Source organism: Oncorhynchus keta, unplaced genomic scaffold, assembly GCF_023373465.1.
Source record: "Oncorhynchus keta strain PuntledgeMale-10-30-2019 unplaced genomic scaffold, Oket_V2 Un_contig_1599_pilon_pilon, whole genome shotgun sequence".
NCBI classification, from domain to species: domain Eukaryota; kingdom Metazoa; phylum Chordata; class Actinopteri; order Salmoniformes; family Salmonidae; genus Oncorhynchus; species Oncorhynchus keta.
Window position 1 is genome coordinate 150,244 of NW_026279648.1, and position 22,437 is coordinate 172,680.

Genomic DNA, 22,437 nt, shown 5'->3' on the forward strand with positions numbered 1-22,437 from the left:
TTTGTGGATCTACTGTAGTGTAGAGCTACCCTTCCATTCCATTCCCTAAATAGTTGTATCATGTTCAGGAATAAGGACAAGAACCAACATTTAGAAAATAAGTTTATTCTAAAATCAGAGCCAATATGAAAAACATTACATCACTGAAAGATGGTAGAAGGAACAGGCAGCATGAGAAGGCATTTCCGTGACTACTATATACATATACAAATTTTATACAGGCAGAGTAAAAATAGAGTAATTGAAGCATAGACGGTAACCAGCAACATTGGCTCGGAGGCTGTGTGAAACATTCAACGTAGAAAAGCATGGGACATCCTTGCCCCAGAACAATGGAGAATATATCACTATCAAAATCAAACATGAAATATAAAAATTGTCAAATAATCCCCTCCCATATGCAATACACTACTTAAGTCGCTGACATTTCCTGTCAGAATAATACATTATTATACGTACAATCATCTAAGGTACATGTACAACTTATGAATCATTTCAGGCTACAAGGTCATAATAAAAATACAATAAATACGATTCTTGAAACTTTAAGATGGCAGACTTGTTCATATTGCATTAGTTCATATGTTCTGTAGTGTCTGTGTTGCAAGTGTACCACCCTTTGAGCACCAAAGGGTGAGGTGTCTGTTGTGCTGTGGTCCAGTCAAGTCACCAGACACTGCGGATTTAATCCAGCATCTACACAGAAGCACACAGGCTTTAAAACAACATTGTTCTGACTGTCAGATGTTAGTTTGTAAAGTTAAGCATACGCTAAAAGTCATGATCGGTGTTCATGGAGTCAAATCCAGACCCTGTTGTCACACTAAGGCCCTTGTTATAATAAGACACAATACCATCTATTGAAAATGTGATTCAAAACTTGGGAACATGGGGCTTGGAGAGTTCTTTGGTGGACAACTGTTCTCAAACAAAAAGCACAAGACTGAACTGAGCTCTTTGAAATGATGGGGAAGCTGAGCAGGGTTCAGGGTCAAAGGTCAAAACATTCAAAAGAGCACAACTTTTAATTGAGGGCCATGTTTGGAAATTATTTAACCAGGAAAACCATATGAGCTTTTTACAAAGAGGGTGGGTTCGCCAGGAAAAGTAGACACAAGAACTTGAAATGAATCAAACCATGTAGTAGGTTATTTGTGTAAATCGCTAATTTGGAACCAATACCACCCCTTCTTGTGCCCTTCCTTCCTGTGTGCTTTAAAATACGTATAGTTATCATGCAGGACAGCTCCTCTCAAATGGTGAGCGCTGAAACGGTTTGAAGGCTCATTAAACTCGGATCTGTTAGGAAAACATCAAGTTCATCAAAACTATGTTCTGAAGCAAAGGTTTCCATATGCAGTGAGTTCATCCATGTTCAAGTCCATAACATTTTGATTGCTTTTCCAATTTGTCATGACAGTTGATCCGAAAGAGCTCCACTTCCAGCCTCTAGTTTCTTCAGGGCATGGCTGTGTTCTTGTACTCCCCCATTCCCTTTAAACATCCCTATTGTCTCACGGTGCATCAATGAACATTAATCATTTCCACCACAGGCTGATATCCCCCAGTTTGTCAGTCTGTCCATCTCTCCCTCTCTGCTTTGGACCACATGTGCACTCCCATCTACTTAGAAATGTGTCCTCACAATCAGGCCATTGTGGCCCTTTAAAATCACACTGTGTTGGTGTGAAATACAAGATCTAGCATAACCAGTAGGTAGTGATATGTATCCCTGTGTCTGAAATATCATACTACAGGATAAATAGTATGAGCTACCACACAGCGCTTGTGTTAGTATTCTCCACAGTGACTGAGCAAATGGGGGGGGAAAAATAAACCCATGTTTATATAAACGTTAATGTACAAGAGGTGTACTACAGAGACGCAAACAAAGTCATTCACACAATGTGGTGAGTCTCAAACTCAGTGGGGTGAAGCAGCCATTTCTGTAGCCAGCAGAAATCCCTTGTTGCTTATTAATGAAAGTCAGGTCAGTTAAAAGTATCAAAGTGCTTGAATGACGGTGGTAGAATTACCATTGCTTGAAGAACACGTATAATCTTTGTGCACAAAACAGTCTAAATGGCTGGGTGTGAATGAATGTGATGAAATTGAACTGCCATACGAAGACCGAAAAAGGCATGTGTAGAGTGTGCGTTAAACGCTCACTCTGAATTTTGATTGGCTCATTCCTTTCAACCCTGCCGGTTGATTGGTCAATTTTCTTTCAAAGATATTTTTGATTGGTAGTGAGAATATAAAAACAACAGACAAACAAGAGTTTGAATGTATGTGTAAACGGGACATTAAAGAAACAAAAATATGAGAGAGAGAGACACAGCAAGACTAGCACCAGACAGACACAAAGGCACTACTATAAAAAGGAAGCCCATAAGTGACAGGCAGCTAGCGTTAGTGTGGTCAGGTCACTGTCCTGTCCTTCTGTTACTGCTCCTCTTTGTCTCTTCTCTGGTGAACCTCCATTCGAAGGATCATCAACTAGATTCAGCCGTGGGGTGATTTTTTTTCTTGAGCGGATGGTCAGGGGGCCGGAACATAATTCCAAATAATTTGTAGACTGCAATTTGACCGCAAGAAAGCCCAAACAGATCATATTTGACAAACAATTTCAAACCTAGGTTACAAATCATTTAGCATAGGAATACTTCAGAACAGATTTCTTAAATTGAAATCATTTAGAGCGGATTTGCTGGCGTTTACCTTTTTTGTCCACCAATAAAAAAAATTGCATCCGCAGGTCTCCAGTTGGGGAACCCCACTCTATTCTAAGGGTATGGAGGTGGGGGCCATTACTATGTTCTTGCTCTGGTCTCTCACTCCTAGATCAATATATCACATGTGGTCTCATCAGAGAGGAAGATTCCAGGATAACCATGGAGACAGACAGAGCCTTCCCATCAGCCGGTAACACTGTGTATAGCAGTGGAGGCTGTTGAGGGAAGGACGGCTCATAATAATGACTGGAACAGTGCAAATGGAATGACATTAAACCATGTGTTTGATGTATTTTTATACCATTCCACTCAAGACATTACCACGAGCCCGTCCTCCCCAATTAAGGTGCCACCAACCTCCTGTGGTGTATAGCCTACCCATACTGCCCTACCAAGAAAAAAGGCAGTAACTGCTCATTTGGTCAAAAATGAGTTAGCATTTATTTAATGTAGCAAAAATGACTTAATCATGTGGGCAAGTATCCTGCCTCGTATTGTGTTTGAGAAAATGGGGGTGATATTAGCAGTAACTCTACTAGGTAACTGTGAAACTAAGGTAAATAAAATCAATTTCTCAGTTCCACACTATGAGCAGTTACTGCCTTTTTGCTTGGTAGGGCAGAATAGCTCTGGCCTGTACATTCCTGCCCCGAACTCCAGTAAGTCAGCTACTGTATACATCCATAATCTAAAAGAATAGAAGGTCTGTGTGATGAAGTCATATGTTCTGTCCACAGCAGTAAAAGTGTGGTCATAATAAAAAAAACACTACATATAGAGATGATTCTCCTGTCCGTCCCATCTCCTGGCTGTGTGGAGGGAGGAAGGTGTGGACAGATGTAGAATGATAACATGAGATATTATGATTGGAGTCACTGAAAACGGAACCCAAATACTGTCCACAAGAAGGAATGCACAAAGTAACAGAACAGAGTGATATAGAGCATGGGGTTCCACCTCCACACTGTTGATGCAGGGGTGTCTAAGCCCACATCCCTCTCCCCTTCAGGCTTTGTGATAGGTGGGACAGTGTATGTGGGTTTCGTGACACAGAGACTCCTGTAACTTAGTTGGAGAAGGGTTTCTAGCAGCATACCCATGTGTCTGTCTGGCTGACCAAGCCTTCAGACAGCCTCCACCTCCTCACACATATATACACCTCTCTCCCTCTTTGTTCCTCTCTCTGGCACCCAGTCACACTCTCCCTCACTCCCCCCATCCCGTTCAGTCAGCCTGAAGTATGTTCCAAACCTCCCCCGCAGAAAAGGATGGATGGATCGACAGAGTGAGGAAGGAGGATGCAAGACTACTCTCCCCATCTCACTCTTCCACCCACCTCCTTGGTTCCAGAATCACCTTTTCCTCAGATGACTCCAGATCAGTTGTTACTGTGGGGGACACACAGGGAGGGAGGCCAGTGAGCCATGGTAAACACCATAGTGAAGATCTTAAGAAGAGGAGGAAAAGGATTGGGCCAGACTTACAAAGCAGATGTTAGTCTCTGGGACAATGTCGGATAGTGAGATGGCATCTTCATTACACGACTGATCACCTGACGCTTCCACTTCCGCACCCATACTGAGAGACAGAGAGAGAAGACTGATAAGGGTGTGTGTGTGTGTTCACGTAAGTGGGAATACATGAATCAGTGGTGTAATTCATTTGTGTACCTGTGGGAGACACCGTGGTCTTGGTCTGTGCTTGTTACTGCTCTATGTACCTCAACCCCTACTGACCTAGAGAGAGAGTGAGAGAGAGAGAGGGCGAGAAACACATGAGAAATGGATGACTTGAAGAGGAGAACTGACTTTGTGGAGGAGAGGCGATGGAGGGATGTGTTACTGTAGCGGAGGAGAGGGGGAGGTGAGTCCTGTGCTTCCTAATGAGGACGTGGAAAAGTTGGCCTCCGCATCCCCTGACCCTCCCGCCAGGGGAGGGGTCCTTGGCACCAGGTCTGGCCTGCCCGACTGCATGCCTGAACAGAAAGAGGGAGTAAAGAGGGGAAATAATGGCACAATTCCAAGTCGACCCCTAATCCCTTGTCCATACGCACTTCATGTAGCTCTGGACCACCTTGACCTCTGATCAAACATACAAACAATGTTTGTGTTAACTGTTCACTCACCACTGTCTCCCTCTGCGTCAGCCTTGTTGAAGTGTGATTGGTAGACGAGTCGGGAGTCCACCACAGACTGTCCAGCAGCGTGGGAGAGTGGGGTAGGGCCTCCCAGGGTAGGAGCTCTCCTCAGACCCCCCGGAACCCCACCACGAGACTTCTTGGATGGGGAGAGCTTCACTGAGGGGTGGGGAAAACAAAATAACGACAGCACGTTATATCATAAAAGTAGATATTGAAACAGAAGACACACACACAGCAGTCTTACATGGGATCTTCTTGAACACTGTGTTACACATGAATTGTTGGAAGCGCTCAGCGTAGAAGCCTGGTCTGTGCACCGACACTGTATCCTACAGAGGAAAAGGAATAAACCAGTTATAACCTGACATAGGCCTGACATAAGCAGTGGCAGATCTGACACATCTTTCATAATGTACTACAGGTAATGTGTGTGTGTGTAGGATCTTACCCCATCATGGACGAGGGCCTTCCACGAGTGTTCCAACTTCTTGATGAACCTGAAAAACAGTCTTCGTGAACGTAGCTCAGTTGGTGAAGCATGGCGCCAGGATAGTGGGTTCGACTCCCGGGACCATCCATACGTAAAATACAAGCACGCATGACTAAGTCGCTTTGGATAAAAGCATCTGCTAAATGGTATATACAGTGAGGCTCCAAAAGTATTGGGACAGTGACACATTTGTTGTTGTTTTAGCTCTGTACCCCAGCACTTTTTGGATTTAAAATGATACAATGACTATGAGGTTAAAGTGCAGACTGTCAAGCTTTGATTTGAGTGTATTTTCATCCATACCAGGTCACTGTATCATTTCAAATCCAAAATCCTGGGGTAAAACAAAAAATGTGTCACTTTCCCAATACTTTGAGTACTGTGTCATTATATTACCATGTGAAATTGTATGAAGTCTGTACACAAGAACGCACACACACAAAGAAACACAACCTGTAGGACTGCAGAATGTCGATGATGCCGATAAAGACCAGCAACCTCTCTCCTTTAGAGTTCCTGGCTGGGATCCCGCCCATACTGAAATGACATCATATGGCACACCAACCAATCACCATCAACAAATCCTGATTTACGTGACAATATTGTGTGATGTATTGATTGACTCACTGGTCCTCAGATTCCAGGGCTCCCTTCCCACGGGCCTCTCCCTGTATAGACTCCATGGCTGTGCAGTATAGACTTTTCTGGGCCTGGGGTCGGCGCTGGTCTGGGGTCACCGCCCCCTCTGACCCCCACTGTCCCCCATCTGCCCCCCACCTCGCTCCCTCTCTCTACTAGCCTGCTCCAGGTTATGGATCCCCACCAGTAGACTGTAGTCCATGATTTTAAAACTCTGCAGGAGCTGGAGCACACACACAAACACATAAGAGTTACTATACAGTAGACCCAAACAGCACACACAGAACACACACACCCTCCCTCCCTCCCTCACCAGGCAGTCTCTCTGGATGGTCTTGCTAAGGGCGTTGTAGTTGTCCGTCTCCAGCAGTAGTCCATCAGGCAGGTCCTGGATGAAGTCCAGGTCTTTAAAGGTGGGAAAAGTCTTGTCCCTCTCCTTGGCTGAGGCCCGTCTCTTATAGGTGGAACCCTTCATGTCGTACTTATGGTGCATGTGGACCACGCGGGGCAGCAGGTTGTTCATCACCACCAGGCGGATGTTCTTCCCTCCCGCCTGGATGCAGTACAGACCGTAGAACTTAGGGAGCAGGGTCCGTTTGTTCTGATTCAGGTTCTATAGAGAGGGAAGGGACGGGTAGAAAGGAGAGGAGGAGGAGTGAAAAAAAGACAAGGCCACCAGACAGCTAGGTATTATATAAACACTAAAACACACAGGCCACCACAGACAGCTAGGTATTATATAAACACTAAAACACACAGGCCATCACAGACAGCTAGGTATTATATAAACACTAAAACACACAGGCCACCACAGACAGCTAGGTATTATATAAACACTAAAACACAGGCCACCACAGACAGCTAGGTATTATATAAACACTAAAACACACAGGCCACCACAGACAGCTTGGTATTATATAAACACTAAAACACACAGGCCACCACAGACAGCTAGGTATTATATAAACACTAAAACACAGGCCACCACAGGCAGCTAGGTATTATATAAACACTAAAACACAGGCCACCACAGACAGCTAGGTATTATATAAACACTAAAACACAGGCCACCACAGACAGCTAGGTATTATATAAACACTAAAACACACAGGCCACCACAGACAGCTAGGTATTATATAAACACTAAAACACACAGGCCACCACAGACAGCTAGGTATTATATAAACACTAAAACACAGGCCACCACAGACAGCTAGGTATTATATAAACACTAAAACACAGGCCACCACAGACAGCTAGGTATTATATAAACACTAAAACACACAGGCCACCACAGACAGCTAGGTATCATATAAACACTAAAACACAGGCCACCACAGACAGCTTGGTATTATATAAACACTAAAACACAGGCCACCACAGACAGCTAGGTATTATATAAACACTAAAACACACAGGCCACCACAGACAGCTAGGTATTATATAAACACTAAAACACACAGGCCACCACAGACAGCTAGGTATCATATAAACACTAAAACACAGGCCACCACAGACAGCTTGGTATTATATAAACACTAAAACACAGGCCACCACAGACAGCTAGGTATTATATAAACACTAAAACACACAGGCCACCACAGACAGCTTGGTATTATATAAACACTAAAACACTAAATCTCCCCACCCCAACTCCTTCAACATCTCGCTATGAAACCCTCTCCTCCTCCAACATCTCACCATGAAGGATCTCCTCCTTCAACATCTCACCATGAAGGATCTCCTCCTCCAACATTTCACCATGAAGGATCTCCTCCTCCAACATTTCACCATGAAGGATCTCCTCCTCCAACATTTCACCATGAAGGATCTCCTCCTCCAACATTTCACCATGAAGGATCTCCTCCTCCAACATTTCACCATGAAGGATCTCCTCCTCCAACATTTCACCATGAAGGATCTCTTCCTCCAACATCTCACCATGAAGGATCTCTTCCTCCAACATCTCACCATGAAGGATCTCCTCCTCCAACATTTCACCATGAAGGATCTCCTCCTCCAACATTTCACCATGAAGGATCTCTTCCTCCAACATCTCACCATGAAGGATCTCTTCCTCCAACATCTCACCATGAAGGATCTCCTCCTCCAACATTTCACCATGAAGGATCTCTTCCTCCAACATTTCACCATGAAGGATCTCCTCCTCCAACATTTCACCATGAAGGATCTCCTCCTCCAACATTTCACCATGAAGGATCTCCTCCTCCAACATTTCACCATGAAGGATCTCCTCCTCCAACATCTCACCATGAAGGATCTCCTCCTCCAACATCTCACCATGAAGGATCTCTTCCTCCAACATCTCACCATGAAGGACCTCTTCCTCCAACATCTCACCATGAAGGACCTCTTCCTCCAACATCTCACCATGAAGGATCTCCTCCTCCAACATCTCACCATGAAGGATCTCTTCCTCCAACATCTCACCATGAAGGATCTCTTCCTCCAACATCTCACCATGAAGGATCTTCTCCTCCAACATTTCACCATGAAGGATCTCTTCCTCCAACATCTCACCATGAAGGATCTCCTCCTCCAACATTTCACCATGAAGGATCTCCTCCTCCAACATTTCACCATGAAGGATCTCCTCCTCCAACATTTCACCATGAAGGATCTCCTCCTCCAACATTTCACCATGAAGGATCTCCTCCTCCAACATTTCACCATGAAGGATCTCTTCCTCCAACATCTCACCATGAAGGATCTCTTCCTCCAACATCTCACCATGAAGGACCTCTTCCTCCAACATCTCACCATGAAGGATCTCCTCCTCCAACATCTCACCATGAAGGACCTCTTCCTCCAACATCTCACCATGAAGGATCTCCTCCTCCAACATCTCACCATGAAGGATCTCTTCCTCCAACATCTCACCATGAAGGATCTCTTCCTCCAACATCTCACCATGAAGGATCTCTTCCTCCAACATCTCACCATGAAGGATCTCTTCCTCCAACATCTCACCATGAAGGATCTCCTCCTTCAACATCTCACCATGAAGGATCTCCTCCTCCAACATCTCACCATGAAGGATCTCTTCCTCCAACATCTCACCATGAAGGATCTCCTCCTTCAACATCTCTCCATTAAGGACCTCCTTCAACATCTCACCATGAAGGATCTCGACCTTCCAACTCAGTGCCTCTTTGCTTGACATCATGGGAAAATCAAAAGAAATCAGCCAAGACCGTAGAAAAATATTGTAGACCTCCACAAGTCTGGTTCATCCTTGGGAGCAATTTCCAAACACCTGAAGGTACCACGTTCATCTGTACAAACAATAGTATGCAAGTATAAACACCATGGGACCACGCAGCCATCACACCGCTCAGGAAGGAGATGTGTTCTGTCTCCTAGAGATGAACGCACTTTGGTGCGAAAAGTGAAAATCAATCCCAGAACAGCAAAAGACCTTGTGAAGATGCTGGAGGAAACAGGTACAAAAGTATCTATATCCACAGTAAAACGAGTCCTATATCGACATAACCTGAAAGGCCACTCAGCAAGGAAGAAGCCGCTGCTCCAAAACCGCCATAAAAAAGCCAGATTGCGGTTTACAACAGCACATGGGGACAAAGATCGTACTTTTTGGAGAAATTGAGAAATAAACCTCCCATGCCACTCTGTCAACATCACGGCAAATCTCATGTGAGTGCATTCCATCTATTGGCACAATGGACAGTTTTTAACATCTCGTCCCGTGTTTTATGATTCTCTGGTCTGATTAAACAAAAATAAAACTGTTTGGCTGTAATGACCATCGTTATGTTTGGAGGAAAAAGGCGGAGGCTTGCAAACCGAAGAACACCATCCCAACCGTGAAGCACGGGGGTGGCAGCATCATGTTGTGGAGGTGCTTTGTTGCAGGAGGGACTGGTGCACTTCACAAAATAGAAGTCATTATGAGGAAGGAAAATTACGTGGATATATTGAAGCAACATCTCAAGACATCAGTCAGGACGTTAAAGCTTGGTCACAAATGGGTCTTCCAAATGGACAAAGACCCCAAACATACTTCCAAAGTTGTGACAAAATGGCTTAAGGACAACAAAGTCAAGGTGTTGGAGTGGCAATCACAAAGCCCTGACCTCAATCCTATAGAACATTTGTGGGCAGAACTGAAAAAGCGTGTGCGAGCAAGGAGGCCAACAAACCTGACTCAGTTACACCAGCTCTGTCTGGAGGAATGGGCCAAAATTCACCCAACTTATTGTGGGAAGCTTGTGGAAGGCTACCCAAAACGTTTGACCCAATTAAACAATATAAAGGCAATGCTACCAAATACTAATTGAGTGTATGTAAACTTCTGACCCACTGGGAATGTGATGAAAGAAATAAAAGCTGAAATAATTCTCTCTACTATTATTCTACCTACTATTATTCTGACAATTCACATTCTTAAAATAAAAGTGGTTATCCTAACTGACCTTAAACAGGGAATTTTTACTAGGATTAAATGTCAGGAATTGTGAAAAACTAAGTTTAAATGTTTTTGGCTGAGGTGTAAGTAAACTTCCGACTTCAACTGTATCTCTCCATGAAGTACCCCCCCTTCAATATCTCACCATGAAGTATCCTGGCAGTAGCTTCTGGAGAAACTCAGCCTCTTTGTGCTGCACCGTCTTGATAATGAACTCATCATCACTGGACACGTAGAAGAGAGAGCCGCTGGCGCCGGAGTTAGACAGCTCTATCAGGCCATCGTTACACAGAGAGTACTGTAGGAGAGGAGTTAGGTAGCATCCTGACCACAGAACTACAACCAGACACAACCAATCAACCATAGAGAACTACAGCCAGACACAACCAATCAACCATAGAGAACTACAACCAGACACAACCAATCAACCATAGAGAACTACAGCCAATCAACCAGATTCAATTAAGTGAATTTTTGTAGTCTACTGACCAGGTAGTCGTCTGGCCGGATGCCAAAGAGTTCTCTGAAGTAGCGGAAGGCGATGGGGGCGTAGGTCTTAAACCTGAAATCACTGTAGTGGTGGGCAGGGGTCAGGTTACTGCCCTCACTGAGACAGAGAGAAGGGTGTTAATGAGTGCTGAATACAGGAAGACTTCTCTCAAGCATAAATGCAAGATGGGCACAGACCAGTGGTGTAGCACAGTTCAGGAAAAAATGGTTTCCTAGCTAATCTCATGCTATTTTACACATTTTGCCATGAGGCTGAGAGAACGTGTTTCAGTTTTAAAGCCAATTTCCTGTCATTATAAACATTTCTTTCATAGTTTATGACATGTTCATATAGTATCTGGGGGGCCCAGCTTATATTTTTGGGGGAGTCGGGGGGCCCCTATACCTCATGCAGGTGCTCCGGGGTAGTGTGCTACGTGTGACACAAACACGTCTAAAACACACACACACACACACACACACACACACACACACACACACACACACACACACACACACACACACACACACACACACACACACACACACACACACACACACCTAACCTGGGGAAGAAGATGCTCTCGACCACCACAAAGTCCTGCATGAGAACATCCCTCTCAGCCTTCTGACTCAGGCTGCCCACAGTGTGAGTGATGCCCAGCTGAATTGCTCCTTTCAGGGCTGACGACGTAGTCTGGAGGGGGAAGTGGAAGAGAGAAATGGAGAAATGGAGGCTTGTCAAGAGAAATTGATAAATTCATTGTTTCCGAGGAATTCACATGTTATAATTAATGTATGAATCTCAAATGCTTGTGTACATTACATTCTGCGAGTCATCATTGGCTGTGGACGAGGAAGGGTTTCAGGCTACGGGTAATGTTAGCACACATGTGGTGTGTGTGTGTGTGTGTTGACCCCATGCTGACCTTCTTATAGGTGGTCTCTCCAGTGTTCGTCTCAACTCCTCTGTGTCCAATGGTCTTCTTCATACTCTGACTGGATCCAGGAATCTGAGACACAGAGAGAGAGAGAGACAGGATGAAAGAGAGAAAGAGGAGAGAGAGAGATGGAAGAGAGGATGGGAAGAAATAAAAGGTATTAAGAAACTAAGAAATGCACTGTAGAGTTGTGTGTTTGACTCCATTAAAACAAGTTTCAGCATCACCCTGTTCTCTCCATTGTTTGGTTTTATGACACACAGCTTAAAGGTAAACATCAGCCATTGACACACAGAAACCATCAAAACCAGTTCCCCCTCCCTTTCCACATATCCTGTGTCCTCTCCCTAGACAGAGAGGTGATACACAACACATCTTCACCAAGGTCTATAAATGTTGCGTAAATACACACGCTGTTCCCTAAACCTAAAGGTAGTGGAAAACACAGTTTCATCAACAGTGCTCCAGCATCATCAGCAGAGTGGTTGTGTGAGTCAGGGATGGTGTCTGTCTTACCTCTGGAGATGCCACTTTCCGAGACGCACTGGACCCTTGAGAGGAGAGAGAAAAAAGGAAAACATATTAGAGAGTTTAGTGATGGGCCTATTTTCGTTAGGCTCCTCCATGTTCCATGCTCAACTCAGTCCTCTTAGAATCTAATAGTTACCGACAGAACCTAGCTAATAATCACAGAGCTAGTGTCATGCTAGACAGCTGTAGCGATGAACTTGTCATATAGTATAGTAGTTTATGGAGGAAGGAACCTGCATTAAAGTGTCTGATCGGGTTCTGGAATTACACATCGTCCCATCCAAACGTCGTTGATATACATTGGGTCAATTGCGGGAAGAACGCAATATAATTGGTTATACCAGAACTGTGATTTGGGGCATGTCGTCATTGTTCTTATTCAAATTGTTACAAAAGCCACAAACAAGTTCATTAAATCATTGTTCAAAACAAGGCTTATTATTTCTACCTTGTTCTTGGCTACAGAAGGATTTTCAAACTGGAAGGTGTATTATTTGTCATATAGTATATATATTTAATTACAAAAACAGCCATCAACCATGTAATTTTCCACAGATGCCGAGCCATGGTTAGACCTACACAGCCACAGGAATGGATAGGCCTAGGCTAACTGCTGCTCCCATTCACATTGTGCTCTAGATTTACACCACTTTTCCCTCTAATGCTGCTTCCATGTCAGCCTGCCCTGGATGCTGTTGTGGTTGGGCCTTTGCCTCAAGCCTAAAACAATCCTGGGGAACCCTTGTACTTCAGTCACTGCTCAGGATGCATTGCATTTGTATGACATTTTTCACTCAATTCTAAAACACCAAATGTTGTATCTTGTAGTTACAACTACCCTTACTGACTGCCTATCTGTTACTTAGTGCCTCTCCATCTCCAGACAGTATAGTATTACAGCAGACATTCCCTCTCAGACAGTCTACCACAGAGCAGATACTGTGAGAGAGAGCATAGAGCTGCGGAAGGGCAACAAGTTAACTGTCCACTCGCTGCATAACACACCACACACACACAGAAATAGAGAGCGATGAGTGGACATAGCCTGGTATAAGGTTTAAAGGGGAACAGCGGATACAGACAAAGATCAGGATTAGAGGTTCGGCCGATTAATCGGAATGGCCGATTTCAAGTTTTCATAACAATCGGAAATCTGTATTTTTGGGCTCCGATTTTGCCTTTTTTTTGTAAATTATTTTTTCATTGTTCATTTTTTTTATACCTTTATTTAACTAGGCAAGTCAGTTAAGAACACATTCTTATTTTCAATGACGGCCTAGGAACGGTGGGTTTAACTACCTTGTTCAGGGGCAGAATGACAGATTTTCACCTTGTCAGCTTCGGGGGATCTAATCTTGCAACTTTCCAGTTAACTTGTCCCAACACTCTAACCATCTGCCTCTCATTGCACTCAACAAGGAGCCTGCCTGTTATGCGAATGCAGTAGAAGCCAAGGTAAGTTGCTAGCTAGCATTAAACTTATTTTATAAAAAACAATTAATCATAATCACTAGTTATAACTACACATGGTTGATGTTATTTGTTTATCTAGCGTGTCCTACGTTGCATATAATCGATGCAACGCTGGGGGATGAATAACAAAAGCACATTTGCGAAAAAAGCACAATCGTTGGACGACTGTACCTAACCATAAACACCAATGCCTTTCTTAAAATCAATACACAGAAGTATAAATGTTTAAACCTGCATATTTAGCTAAAAGAAATCCAGGTTAGCAGGCAATATTAACCAGGTGAAATTGTGTCATTTCTCTTGCGTTCACTGCACGCAGAGTCAGGGTATATGCAACAGTTTGGGCAGCCTGGCTCATTGCAAACTAATTTGCCAGAATTGTACGTAATTATGACATAACATTGAAGGTTGTGCAATGGAACAAGAATATTTAGACTTAGGGATGCCACACGTTAGATAAAATACCGAGCGGTTCCGTATTTCTCTGAAAAAATAAATGTTTTGTTTTCGAAATGAGTTTCCGGAATCGACCATGTTAATGACCAAAGGCTCGTATTTCTGTGTGTTATTATGTTATAATTAAGTCTATGATTTGATTGAGCATTCTGACTGAGCGATGGTAGGCAAACAGCACTTCAAACAGCACTTTTGTGCGTTTTGCCAGCAGCTCTTCGTAAGCACAGCTCTGTTTATGACTTCAAGCCTATCAGCCTAATGGCTGGTGTAACCGATGTGAAATGGCTAGCTAGTTAGCTGGGTGTGCGCTAATAGCGTTTCAAGCGTCACTCACTCTGAGACTTGGAGTAGTTATTCTCCTTGCTCTGCAAGGGCCGCGGCCTTTGTGGAGCGATGGGTAACGCTGCTTCGAGTGTGGCTGTTGTCGATGTGTTCCAGGTTCGAGCCCAGATAGGGGCGAGGAGAGGGACGGAAGCTTTACTGTTACACTGGCAATACTATAGTGCCTATAAGAACATCTAATAGTCAAAGGTATATGAAATACAAATGGTAGAGAGAAATAGTCCTATAAATACTATATTAACTACAACCTAAAACCTCTTACCTTGGAATATTGAAGTCTCATGTAAAAAGGAACCACCAACTTTCATATGTTCTCATGTTCTGAGCAAGGAACTCAAACGTTAGCTTTTTTACATGGCACATATTGCACTTTTACTTCTCCAACACTTTGTTTTTACATTATTTAAACCAAATTGAACATGTTTCCTTATTTATTTGAAGCTAAATAGATGTTTATTGATGTATTATATTAAGTTAAAATAAGTGTTCATTCAATATTGTTGTAATTGTCATTATTACAAATAAATATATATATTTTTTTTAATCAGCCGATGAAATCGGTATCTGCTTTTTTGGTCCGTTAATAATCAGTATCGGCGTTGAAAAATCATAAACGGTCGACCTCTAATCAGGATGGTGGGAGGAAATTACGAGAACTCTTGGCATCGACACAGGGACATAGCCCAGTCTCTGCAAAACATAACCCCAGTCTGATACTGTGTCTAGACCACTGGGTCCGCTACCACAGGTCTCTGGCAGACATAACCCCAGTCTGATACTGTGTCTAGACCACTGGGTCCTCTTCAACAGGCAATGACTAAACTTTTTCCATCACCCAAACTAAGCTTGGGACCTTCCCTGTGACTCACCGAGTTGCCATCTTCCTTTTTTGGTAGGGATGTGCTCATTACCAATCCTCTCTAAGAATAAATTCAACCCTGCAGACCCCAGGCCCAGCCCCAACTTTATCCAGCCCAAGAGATAACATCCAATAGCCTATTGTAAAACATTGCCAATTTGTGCGACAAACATGCCAACATAGAGAAACACAGCAAACACGTGTGTGAAAAATATGTCTGGTATTTTCTCAATGTTATCACATCGTCATGACAATGGTTGAAATATGTGCTCCTCACAAAAGGATTCGCCATTTAAAATTGTGTGCGTGTGTGAGATTCGCCTTCTCACCCACTCCATGAGAACTGCAGGCCTGTAACCAATAGCAACGGCTATTTCTGAGTTTCAACATAGTGATATTACAACCAGTTGGCAAAAAATCGTGTCTGCTGTTATTGTAATAGTGTGGGCAGGTCAGAGTTATGTTGAGGACAGTGAGAGGCAAGAGGAGGGAGACCTACTGAAAATATATCATGGAAAGGTGGGGTACTGATAGCGAAACAGGAAACAGCCTTTAGGCTATTTGTCTGTGACATTAGGCTAGGCCTATTCAAATTGTGAGATGGATGAAATCAATCAATTAAACCAATCCATATTACTTGAGCAAACACCACAAGTATTAGTTATTTTAGGGAGTGGACAGGCACTGACTGTGTCTTGCTAAACCATGTTGTAGCCATTTCACTGCAAAATGCATTGCACACACAATAGAAAGCAAACATGAACAATAGAAAACAACCGTTAACAGCCTGTATTTGGTCCACTCGTCCTTTGCTTGCTCTCATCTTGCTCAAATGCCACAAAGCCCTGTAATGCCTGTAAGAGGCACTCACAGGAACGAAGCACACGCTCAGCTGCTCCCTCACACACAAACACACACTGCAACACCATGCAGGTACCTCTCTGCAAGGCTCTCCTCCAGAACTGAGTCCTAATGTCTATGGAAGAAGATACAGAACAACCAAAACCAGTTACACATGAACAAGGCATGCATGCAACCAAATTAGGCTTCAATCATATTGCTCACCTCTAAATTAGCCTAAATGGACCACATGCTACAGAGATCTAGAAACAAGCAGCACTCCATTTAAGGAAAGCTTGTTTTTACAATAGGATTTAAATAACATCCTAGTGCAACATTGTGTCCAAACATTTCCACAGTTACAATGAGGGTGTGTGCACACTAAACATATCTCCCAGTGCCAGCGCAGTTCAGTTCAAAACACATGTTGGCTGTTTGCCTGCTAGCAGCCTGTACTGTAGCCTGCATGTAGAGCAATAATATGGGACACTCCCCTATTTTTGTCTGACAGAGTAGAGTAAATGTGCTGGTTATTGGCCTAATTTATGAACTTATACAGTACCAGTCAAAAGTATGGACACCTACTCATTCCAGGGTTTTTATTTGTACTTTTTTCGACATTGTAGAATAATAGTGAAGACATCAAAACTATGATATAACACATATGGAATCGTGTAGTAACCAAAAAAGCTAAACAAATCAAAATATGTCATATATTTGAGATTCTTCAAAGTAGCCACCTTAACCTTGATGACAGTTTTGGCACTATTGGCATTCTTTCAACCAGCTTCATGAGGTAGTCACCTGGAATGCAATTTAATTAGCAGATGTGCCTTGTTAAAAGTTAATTTGTGGAATTTCTTTCCTTCTTAATGCATTTGAGCCAAATCAATTTCTTCAAGTGCAGTCACAAAAACCATCAAGCACTATGATGAAACTGGCTCTCATGAGGACCACCACAGGAAAGGAAGCCCCAGAGTTACCTCTGCTGCAGAGGTTAAGAACAAATTCTTATTTACAATGACGGCCTAAGAACAGTGGGTTCAGGGGCAGGATGACAAATTTTTACCTTGTCAGCTTGGGGAGTCAAACTAGCAACCGTCCAGTTACTGGCCCAGCGCTCTAAGCTACCTGCCGCCTCAGAATTACCAGCCTCAGAAAATTGCAGCCTAAATAAATGCTTCACAGAGTTCAAGCAACAGACATCTCAACATCAGCAGAGAATTCAGAGTGAATCAGGCCTTCATGGTCAAATTGCTGCAAACAAATCACTAAAAGGACACCAATAAGAAGAAGAGACTTGCTTGAGCCAAGAAAAACAAACAGTGGACATTAGACCGGTAGAAATGTGTCCTTTGGTCTGATGAGTCCAAATGTGAAATGTTTGGTTCCAACCGGCATGTCTTTGTGAGACGCAGAGCAGGTGAATGGATGATCTCTGCATATGTGGTTCCCACCGTGAAGCATGGGAGAGATGTGATGGTGCTTTGCTGGTGACATTGTCAGTGATTTATTTAGAATAGAAGGCAACCTAACCAGATTGGCTACCACAGCATTCTGCAGCAATACGCCATCACATCTGGTTTGGCTTAGTGGGGCTATCATTTGTTTATCAACAAAACAATGACCCAAAACACACCTCCAGGCTGTGTAAGGGATATTTGACCAAGGAGAGTGATGAGTGCTGCATCAGATGACCTGGCCTCCAAAATCAGCCGACCTCAACCCAAGTTGGACCATAGAGTGAAGGAAAAGCAGCCAACAAGTGCTCAGCATATGTGGGAACTCCTTCAAAAAACATTCCTCATGAAGCTGGTTGAGAGGATGCCAAGAGTGTGCAAAGCTGTCATCAATACAAAGGGTGGCTACTTTGAAGAATCTCAAATATAAAATATATTTTTATTTGTTGAACACTTTTTTGGTTACTACATGATTCCATGTGTTATTTCATAGTTTTGATGTCTTCACTATTATTCTACAATGTAAAAATAAAGAAAAGCTGTGCAATGAATGTGTCCAAACTTTTGACTGGTACTGTATATAGTGAGAACACCCTGTATCATTTGTATGTGTGTGTGTTCACTGGCCTAGTTCGCAGTCCTGTAGTCAGACTTAGATCCCCATAAAGCAATCAGGCTTGTTATTGCGGGACCAAAACAGACATGTCTATTCTCATGACCTGACTCAAACTGGCTAGCTACTACAGTACCAAGGGAAGATCAACTGTAACAAACACCGTAGTCAAGCTGATAAGAGCCTGTACGATAACAGGCTTAGAAAAGTGGAGAACACTCTTCTGTCCTGACCCAGCGTCACTGTTCACATCATAACCTCTGATATCAACTGATTCTGAACAAGTGAATAATGTGACCACAACCAAAAACCAAATCAGTCAGGACTAGACCTGGGGATTTTGCTGATATTGTTCATTTTGATCCATAGCCTATACTAGAAAAATGTGAAGTTTGAAATTAATTAAGTTGGCTAATTTGGGCAATTGTTCAATTGATAACTGCAGCCATCAAACCAGTAGTAGTATAAAGGATGCTTTAAAAAAAAACCTGTGGCGAACATTAATGGGGCGGCAGGGTAGCCTAGTGGTTAGTGCGTTGGACTAGTAACCGAGCTGACAAGGTACAAATCTGTCGTTCTGCCCCTGAACAGGCAGTTAACCCACTGTTCATAGGCCGTCATTGAAAATAAGAATTTGTTCTTAAATAAAGGTTAATTAAATTAATTTTATAAACGTATCGTCCTCGCATTAATTCAGGCAATTTAACGCGATATGGATTCATGTACCGATCCCAGCTCTAGTCAGGACTCCCCGTGAATTCCTCTTCCTCTCTGTGACTTCCAGTGAAGTTCTCTGTAAATGTGCTGGAATGATGACAGAGCACCACATAGGCCTACATTACTCAGACTATTGCTTATTATCAGGTAGGTTAGAGCGTTGGGCCAGTAACTAAGGTTGAAAGATTGAATCCCCGAGCTGACAAGGTAAAACTCTGTCGTAATTATTCTGGACAAGAGAGTTAAATCTGGACAGTTGCCTCGTTAAATTTAAAAAATATCTCCCGTGGAAGCGAAATCTGTATCCATTCCACCCTAAACTAACGTTACTTAACCTGTTTTTTTTCACGAGTCCAAAAGCTGCAGAACAACATTACTGTGTCAACAACATAGACATGACCACCACTTTCTATCCACGAAAACAATTGTGCCGGCATTACAAGTAAATATTCAACACACACCTAGTTAGCTAGCCAACATTGCTGGCTGGCCTCAGTTTGTTGGGTTGGCTAGTTAGCCAGCTAACATCAATTAACAGGTGTTTCGTCCTACTACGAGATGCGGCAAATATGACAAAAGATCAACAAAGGCCCACTGGTTTCGAGCATGGCAAATAGTTAAGAGGCAGTAAATTAGCCAACTACTGTAGTTAGTTAACACTGCTGGAGTTGGAGAATTTGCCCCATTCAGGGTGACCCAACATTAACTAGCTACATATTATTGAAAATAACCACATTTTCGGGTGCGACTATCCCATCCCAAACCCTAACTACAAACACCATAAAGTACATGACCCAATTTCAAGCGTGTAACGCTAGTTGGTAACGTTAGATGCCTAGCTAGATATAACGCAATCCATCCGATCCGATTGTTGACGTTAGCAAACTGGCTAACAGCAACTGTGATAACGTTAGCTAGCTCAGACAGGAGAAATTAAGTCAGTTGAATTGAGACAAAATCACCATATTCAGCTACAGGCTGTGCTGAATCTGTAGCTACGTTAATTAGATTGCATTTTCGTGCAAACTACTTCACGGAGACCTAAATTAGTTATTATAGATACCTGTCGGAGCAGTCAATCCCGAATCAACTGGAACGGCGGTCGCCATTTTGGATTGGCCGGTATCGGAACAGATAGAACAAATCTTTGGTATGGGTATCCACCTAGCTAGTAGATGGCCAGCGGCAAAGTCAAAATAGGCTATTTCGTAAAAATATATGAAAACCAAAATGTGCTATTTGTTCTAAATTTGGGGTTATTGTTAGACATACGGTTAGCAGTGTGGTTCTGGTTAGATTTAAAATAGAAATGTAAGAAGATAAATTGTAGAAATAGGCTGGTTTATGACTTTGTGTATTTCCCTTGGACCGGTTCGTACATAAAACATAGTAATTCAGGCAGCAAAGGCATCGATTTAATGGCGGGGGGGAACAGAGATAATATGCATACTTTCTTTATGAAACACCATTTTCCACCATCATAATAGATAGAGTTGGTAATGCAATTTGCGCTCTTCTTCTTCTTCGATGACGTTTAACTGCGGTTGGCATCCAATAAACTTGCATTACCGCCACCTACAACTCCCTTGTACTTTCATTGAAAAAATAAATAAACAAATATCCTACCATCTAATACTACAAAAAAAATGAATAAAATTAACACCACCCTACTCCACTATGTAAATCTATTTAGTCCTACCTCAGGCCAACAACCTTAACACATCCAGTAATTCTTCTGATGTCAAGCCCGCACACCCAAATACCTCTCTGCAGTTGCCACCACAACATCATTTTTTTGCGACTTAGGTTCCATCCCTGCAGTACAGTTGATAACCATTGCTATTAATGCCCAAAATCCAATCTTCCTGAAACGTATATCACTTGTTGGCATATCCCTCTGTACTGGTACATATCTACAACTCACATCACCCCTCTCATGATCCCTCCCCTTGACCCATCTTACTATACTTTCTTCACTGCCTCAGGATTTGGCAACTTCTGCACTACTCTAACCCAGGAAACCTCAACCTGCCTCTCTTGCACTGGACATTTTTTATCCTCAGCCCCATAGGCATCCCTACAACTAACACATACCACTACCTTCCCCAATGCTACACATTCCTTTGTCTCATGCCCTTCTGCACACTTCTCACAACTAGGAACTTCCCTCCAACACACTGCTGCCACATGCCCAAAAGCTTGACACCTGTAACAACGTAATGTATTTGGCACAAAATCTCATACAGGATAACTTAAATATCCTCACATCACATTGTTGGGCAAAGACTCAACATCAAAACTCAAAAGAACAGACAATGACTCTTCTCTTTCACCACTTGCCACGTTGTCTGTGTCGCACCAAATGAAGAGCATCACAAACACCGGGAATCTTCCCCTTCAGTTGGTCAACTTTTACATTTACTGTTAACCCAGTAATCATCCTTTCAATGATGCCCTTATCTTGAGAGCAAAACAATTCACATTTCTTGCCCCCATTCGTTTAATGTAGAGTGCCTTCTCCCTCTGACCAGCAGAAACTCAAACAATTATCACAAGACCACTTCTGGTTACCCTCACCGATTCCACAGCACCCATCTCTGATTTAACCCAGCCTGAAACCAAAAATGGATCAGCCAAAAGGCAGGGGTCCAGTTTTTCCCAAAACTTCACTCCTACTGTCACACAGCTCAATCGGCTTACACTTTCTACAATTCTTTAGCAAATGATCTCCCTTTTTTCCGCCATTTGTAACCAACTAAAGCTCAGTCTCTTCCTTCCTCTCTCTCTTAGACCTCCTCTGCCTCTCTTTTCCCTCCAGTCCTCCTCGGTATTCCAAATATACATCTCCTTATGATAATACTGCACATCGCCTGATATACATCTTGTTCTTGCATTCACAAGGGATGCCATTTAGCCGGCTGTCACAATCTCCACAATCTTCGTCTTGATGTTCTTTATCAAAAGCTACTGCAACGCTTTTCCATTTCAAACAAGCGCGCTCTTCCCTGATGTTGCCCTCCCAGTTCAGCCAGGGGTAAACTAACATAGCAGGCATAGAAAGAAGCCTGAGCGGAGTCCCCACTTCTGTTTTTCAGGGGAAACAGAAGTTAGTTAAAAAATACTGTGTCCCTGAAAACCAGAAACATCCTCCAACGCTGCTATGGGTGGGGTGTACAGACTTCTGCAACCTGATTGGCTGAATGCAATATGCAACATCTGGGACTAACATTCTTAGCCACTCTAGCATGGTGGTGGAAAATAGTGT

At 43.0% G+C, this 22,437-nt stretch overlaps 2 protein-coding genes and 1 long non-coding RNA gene across 8 annotated transcripts; 1 reads left to right on the forward strand and 2 right to left on the reverse strand.

Annotated features, from left to right (window-relative positions):
• Window positions 1–85: 85 nt before the first annotated feature.
• Window positions 86–20,510, reverse strand: LOC127919192 (phosphatidylinositol 4-phosphate 5-kinase type-1 alpha-like). Its single transcript, XM_052502604.1, is given in 17 exon segments — window positions 86–4,123; window positions 4,220–4,313; window positions 4,406–4,471; window positions 4,578–4,710; window positions 4,861–5,031; window positions 5,120–5,204; window positions 5,324–5,372; window positions 5,819–5,902; window positions 5,993–6,137; window positions 6,140–6,227; window positions 6,318–6,617; window positions 10,597–10,749; window positions 10,941–11,058; window positions 11,507–11,637; window positions 11,870–11,953; window positions 12,398–12,432; window positions 20,236–20,510. Coding segments are annotated over 17 exon segments (1,785 nt in total). The 5' UTR covers window positions 20,282–20,510; the 3' UTR covers window positions 86–4,120.
• On the forward strand, window positions 6,624–7,628 carry LOC127919194 (uncharacterized). The gene is made up of 3 exons (XR_008102138.1): window positions 6,624–6,869; window positions 6,960–7,485; window positions 7,572–7,628. It is a non-coding gene; the product is annotated as an uncharacterized LOC127919194 (long non-coding RNA).
• On the reverse strand, window positions 7,658–10,574 carry LOC127919193 (uncharacterized). 6 transcript variants are annotated; one of them, XM_052502611.1, is made up of 3 exons: window positions 8,826–10,574; window positions 8,346–8,735; window positions 7,658–8,075 (listed from the first exon to the last, which is right to left on the reverse strand). In XM_052502611.1, exons 1-3 carry the CDS (start codon window positions 9,189–9,191, stop codon window positions 7,674–7,676), a joined length of 1,158 nt encoding a protein of 385 aa, XP_052358571.1. In that variant the 5' UTR covers window positions 9,192–10,574; the 3' UTR covers window positions 7,658–7,673. The 6 variants fall into 6 exon arrangements, with proteins under 6 accessions (XP_052358571.1, XP_052358569.1, XP_052358566.1 ...); XM_052502609.1 differs by having other exon boundaries at window positions 7,658–8,105; window positions 8,376–8,735; window positions 8,826–10,573; XM_052502606.1 differs by having other exon boundaries at window positions 7,658–8,495; window positions 8,766–10,574.
• Window positions 20,511–22,437: the final 1,927 nt, after the last annotated feature.

Bases quoted from the DNA above. Each gene is read 5' to 3' on its own strand.
- LOC127919193 (XM_052502605.1), bottom strand. From the start codon at position 9,191: ATGATGTCAAGCAAAGAGGCACTGAGTTGGAAGGTCGAGATCCTTCAT. The intron at 8,736-8,825 runs GTCCTTCATGGT...TTGGAGGAAGAG, and splicing joins GTGAGATGTTGGAGGAAGAG to ATCCTTCATGGTGAGATGTT.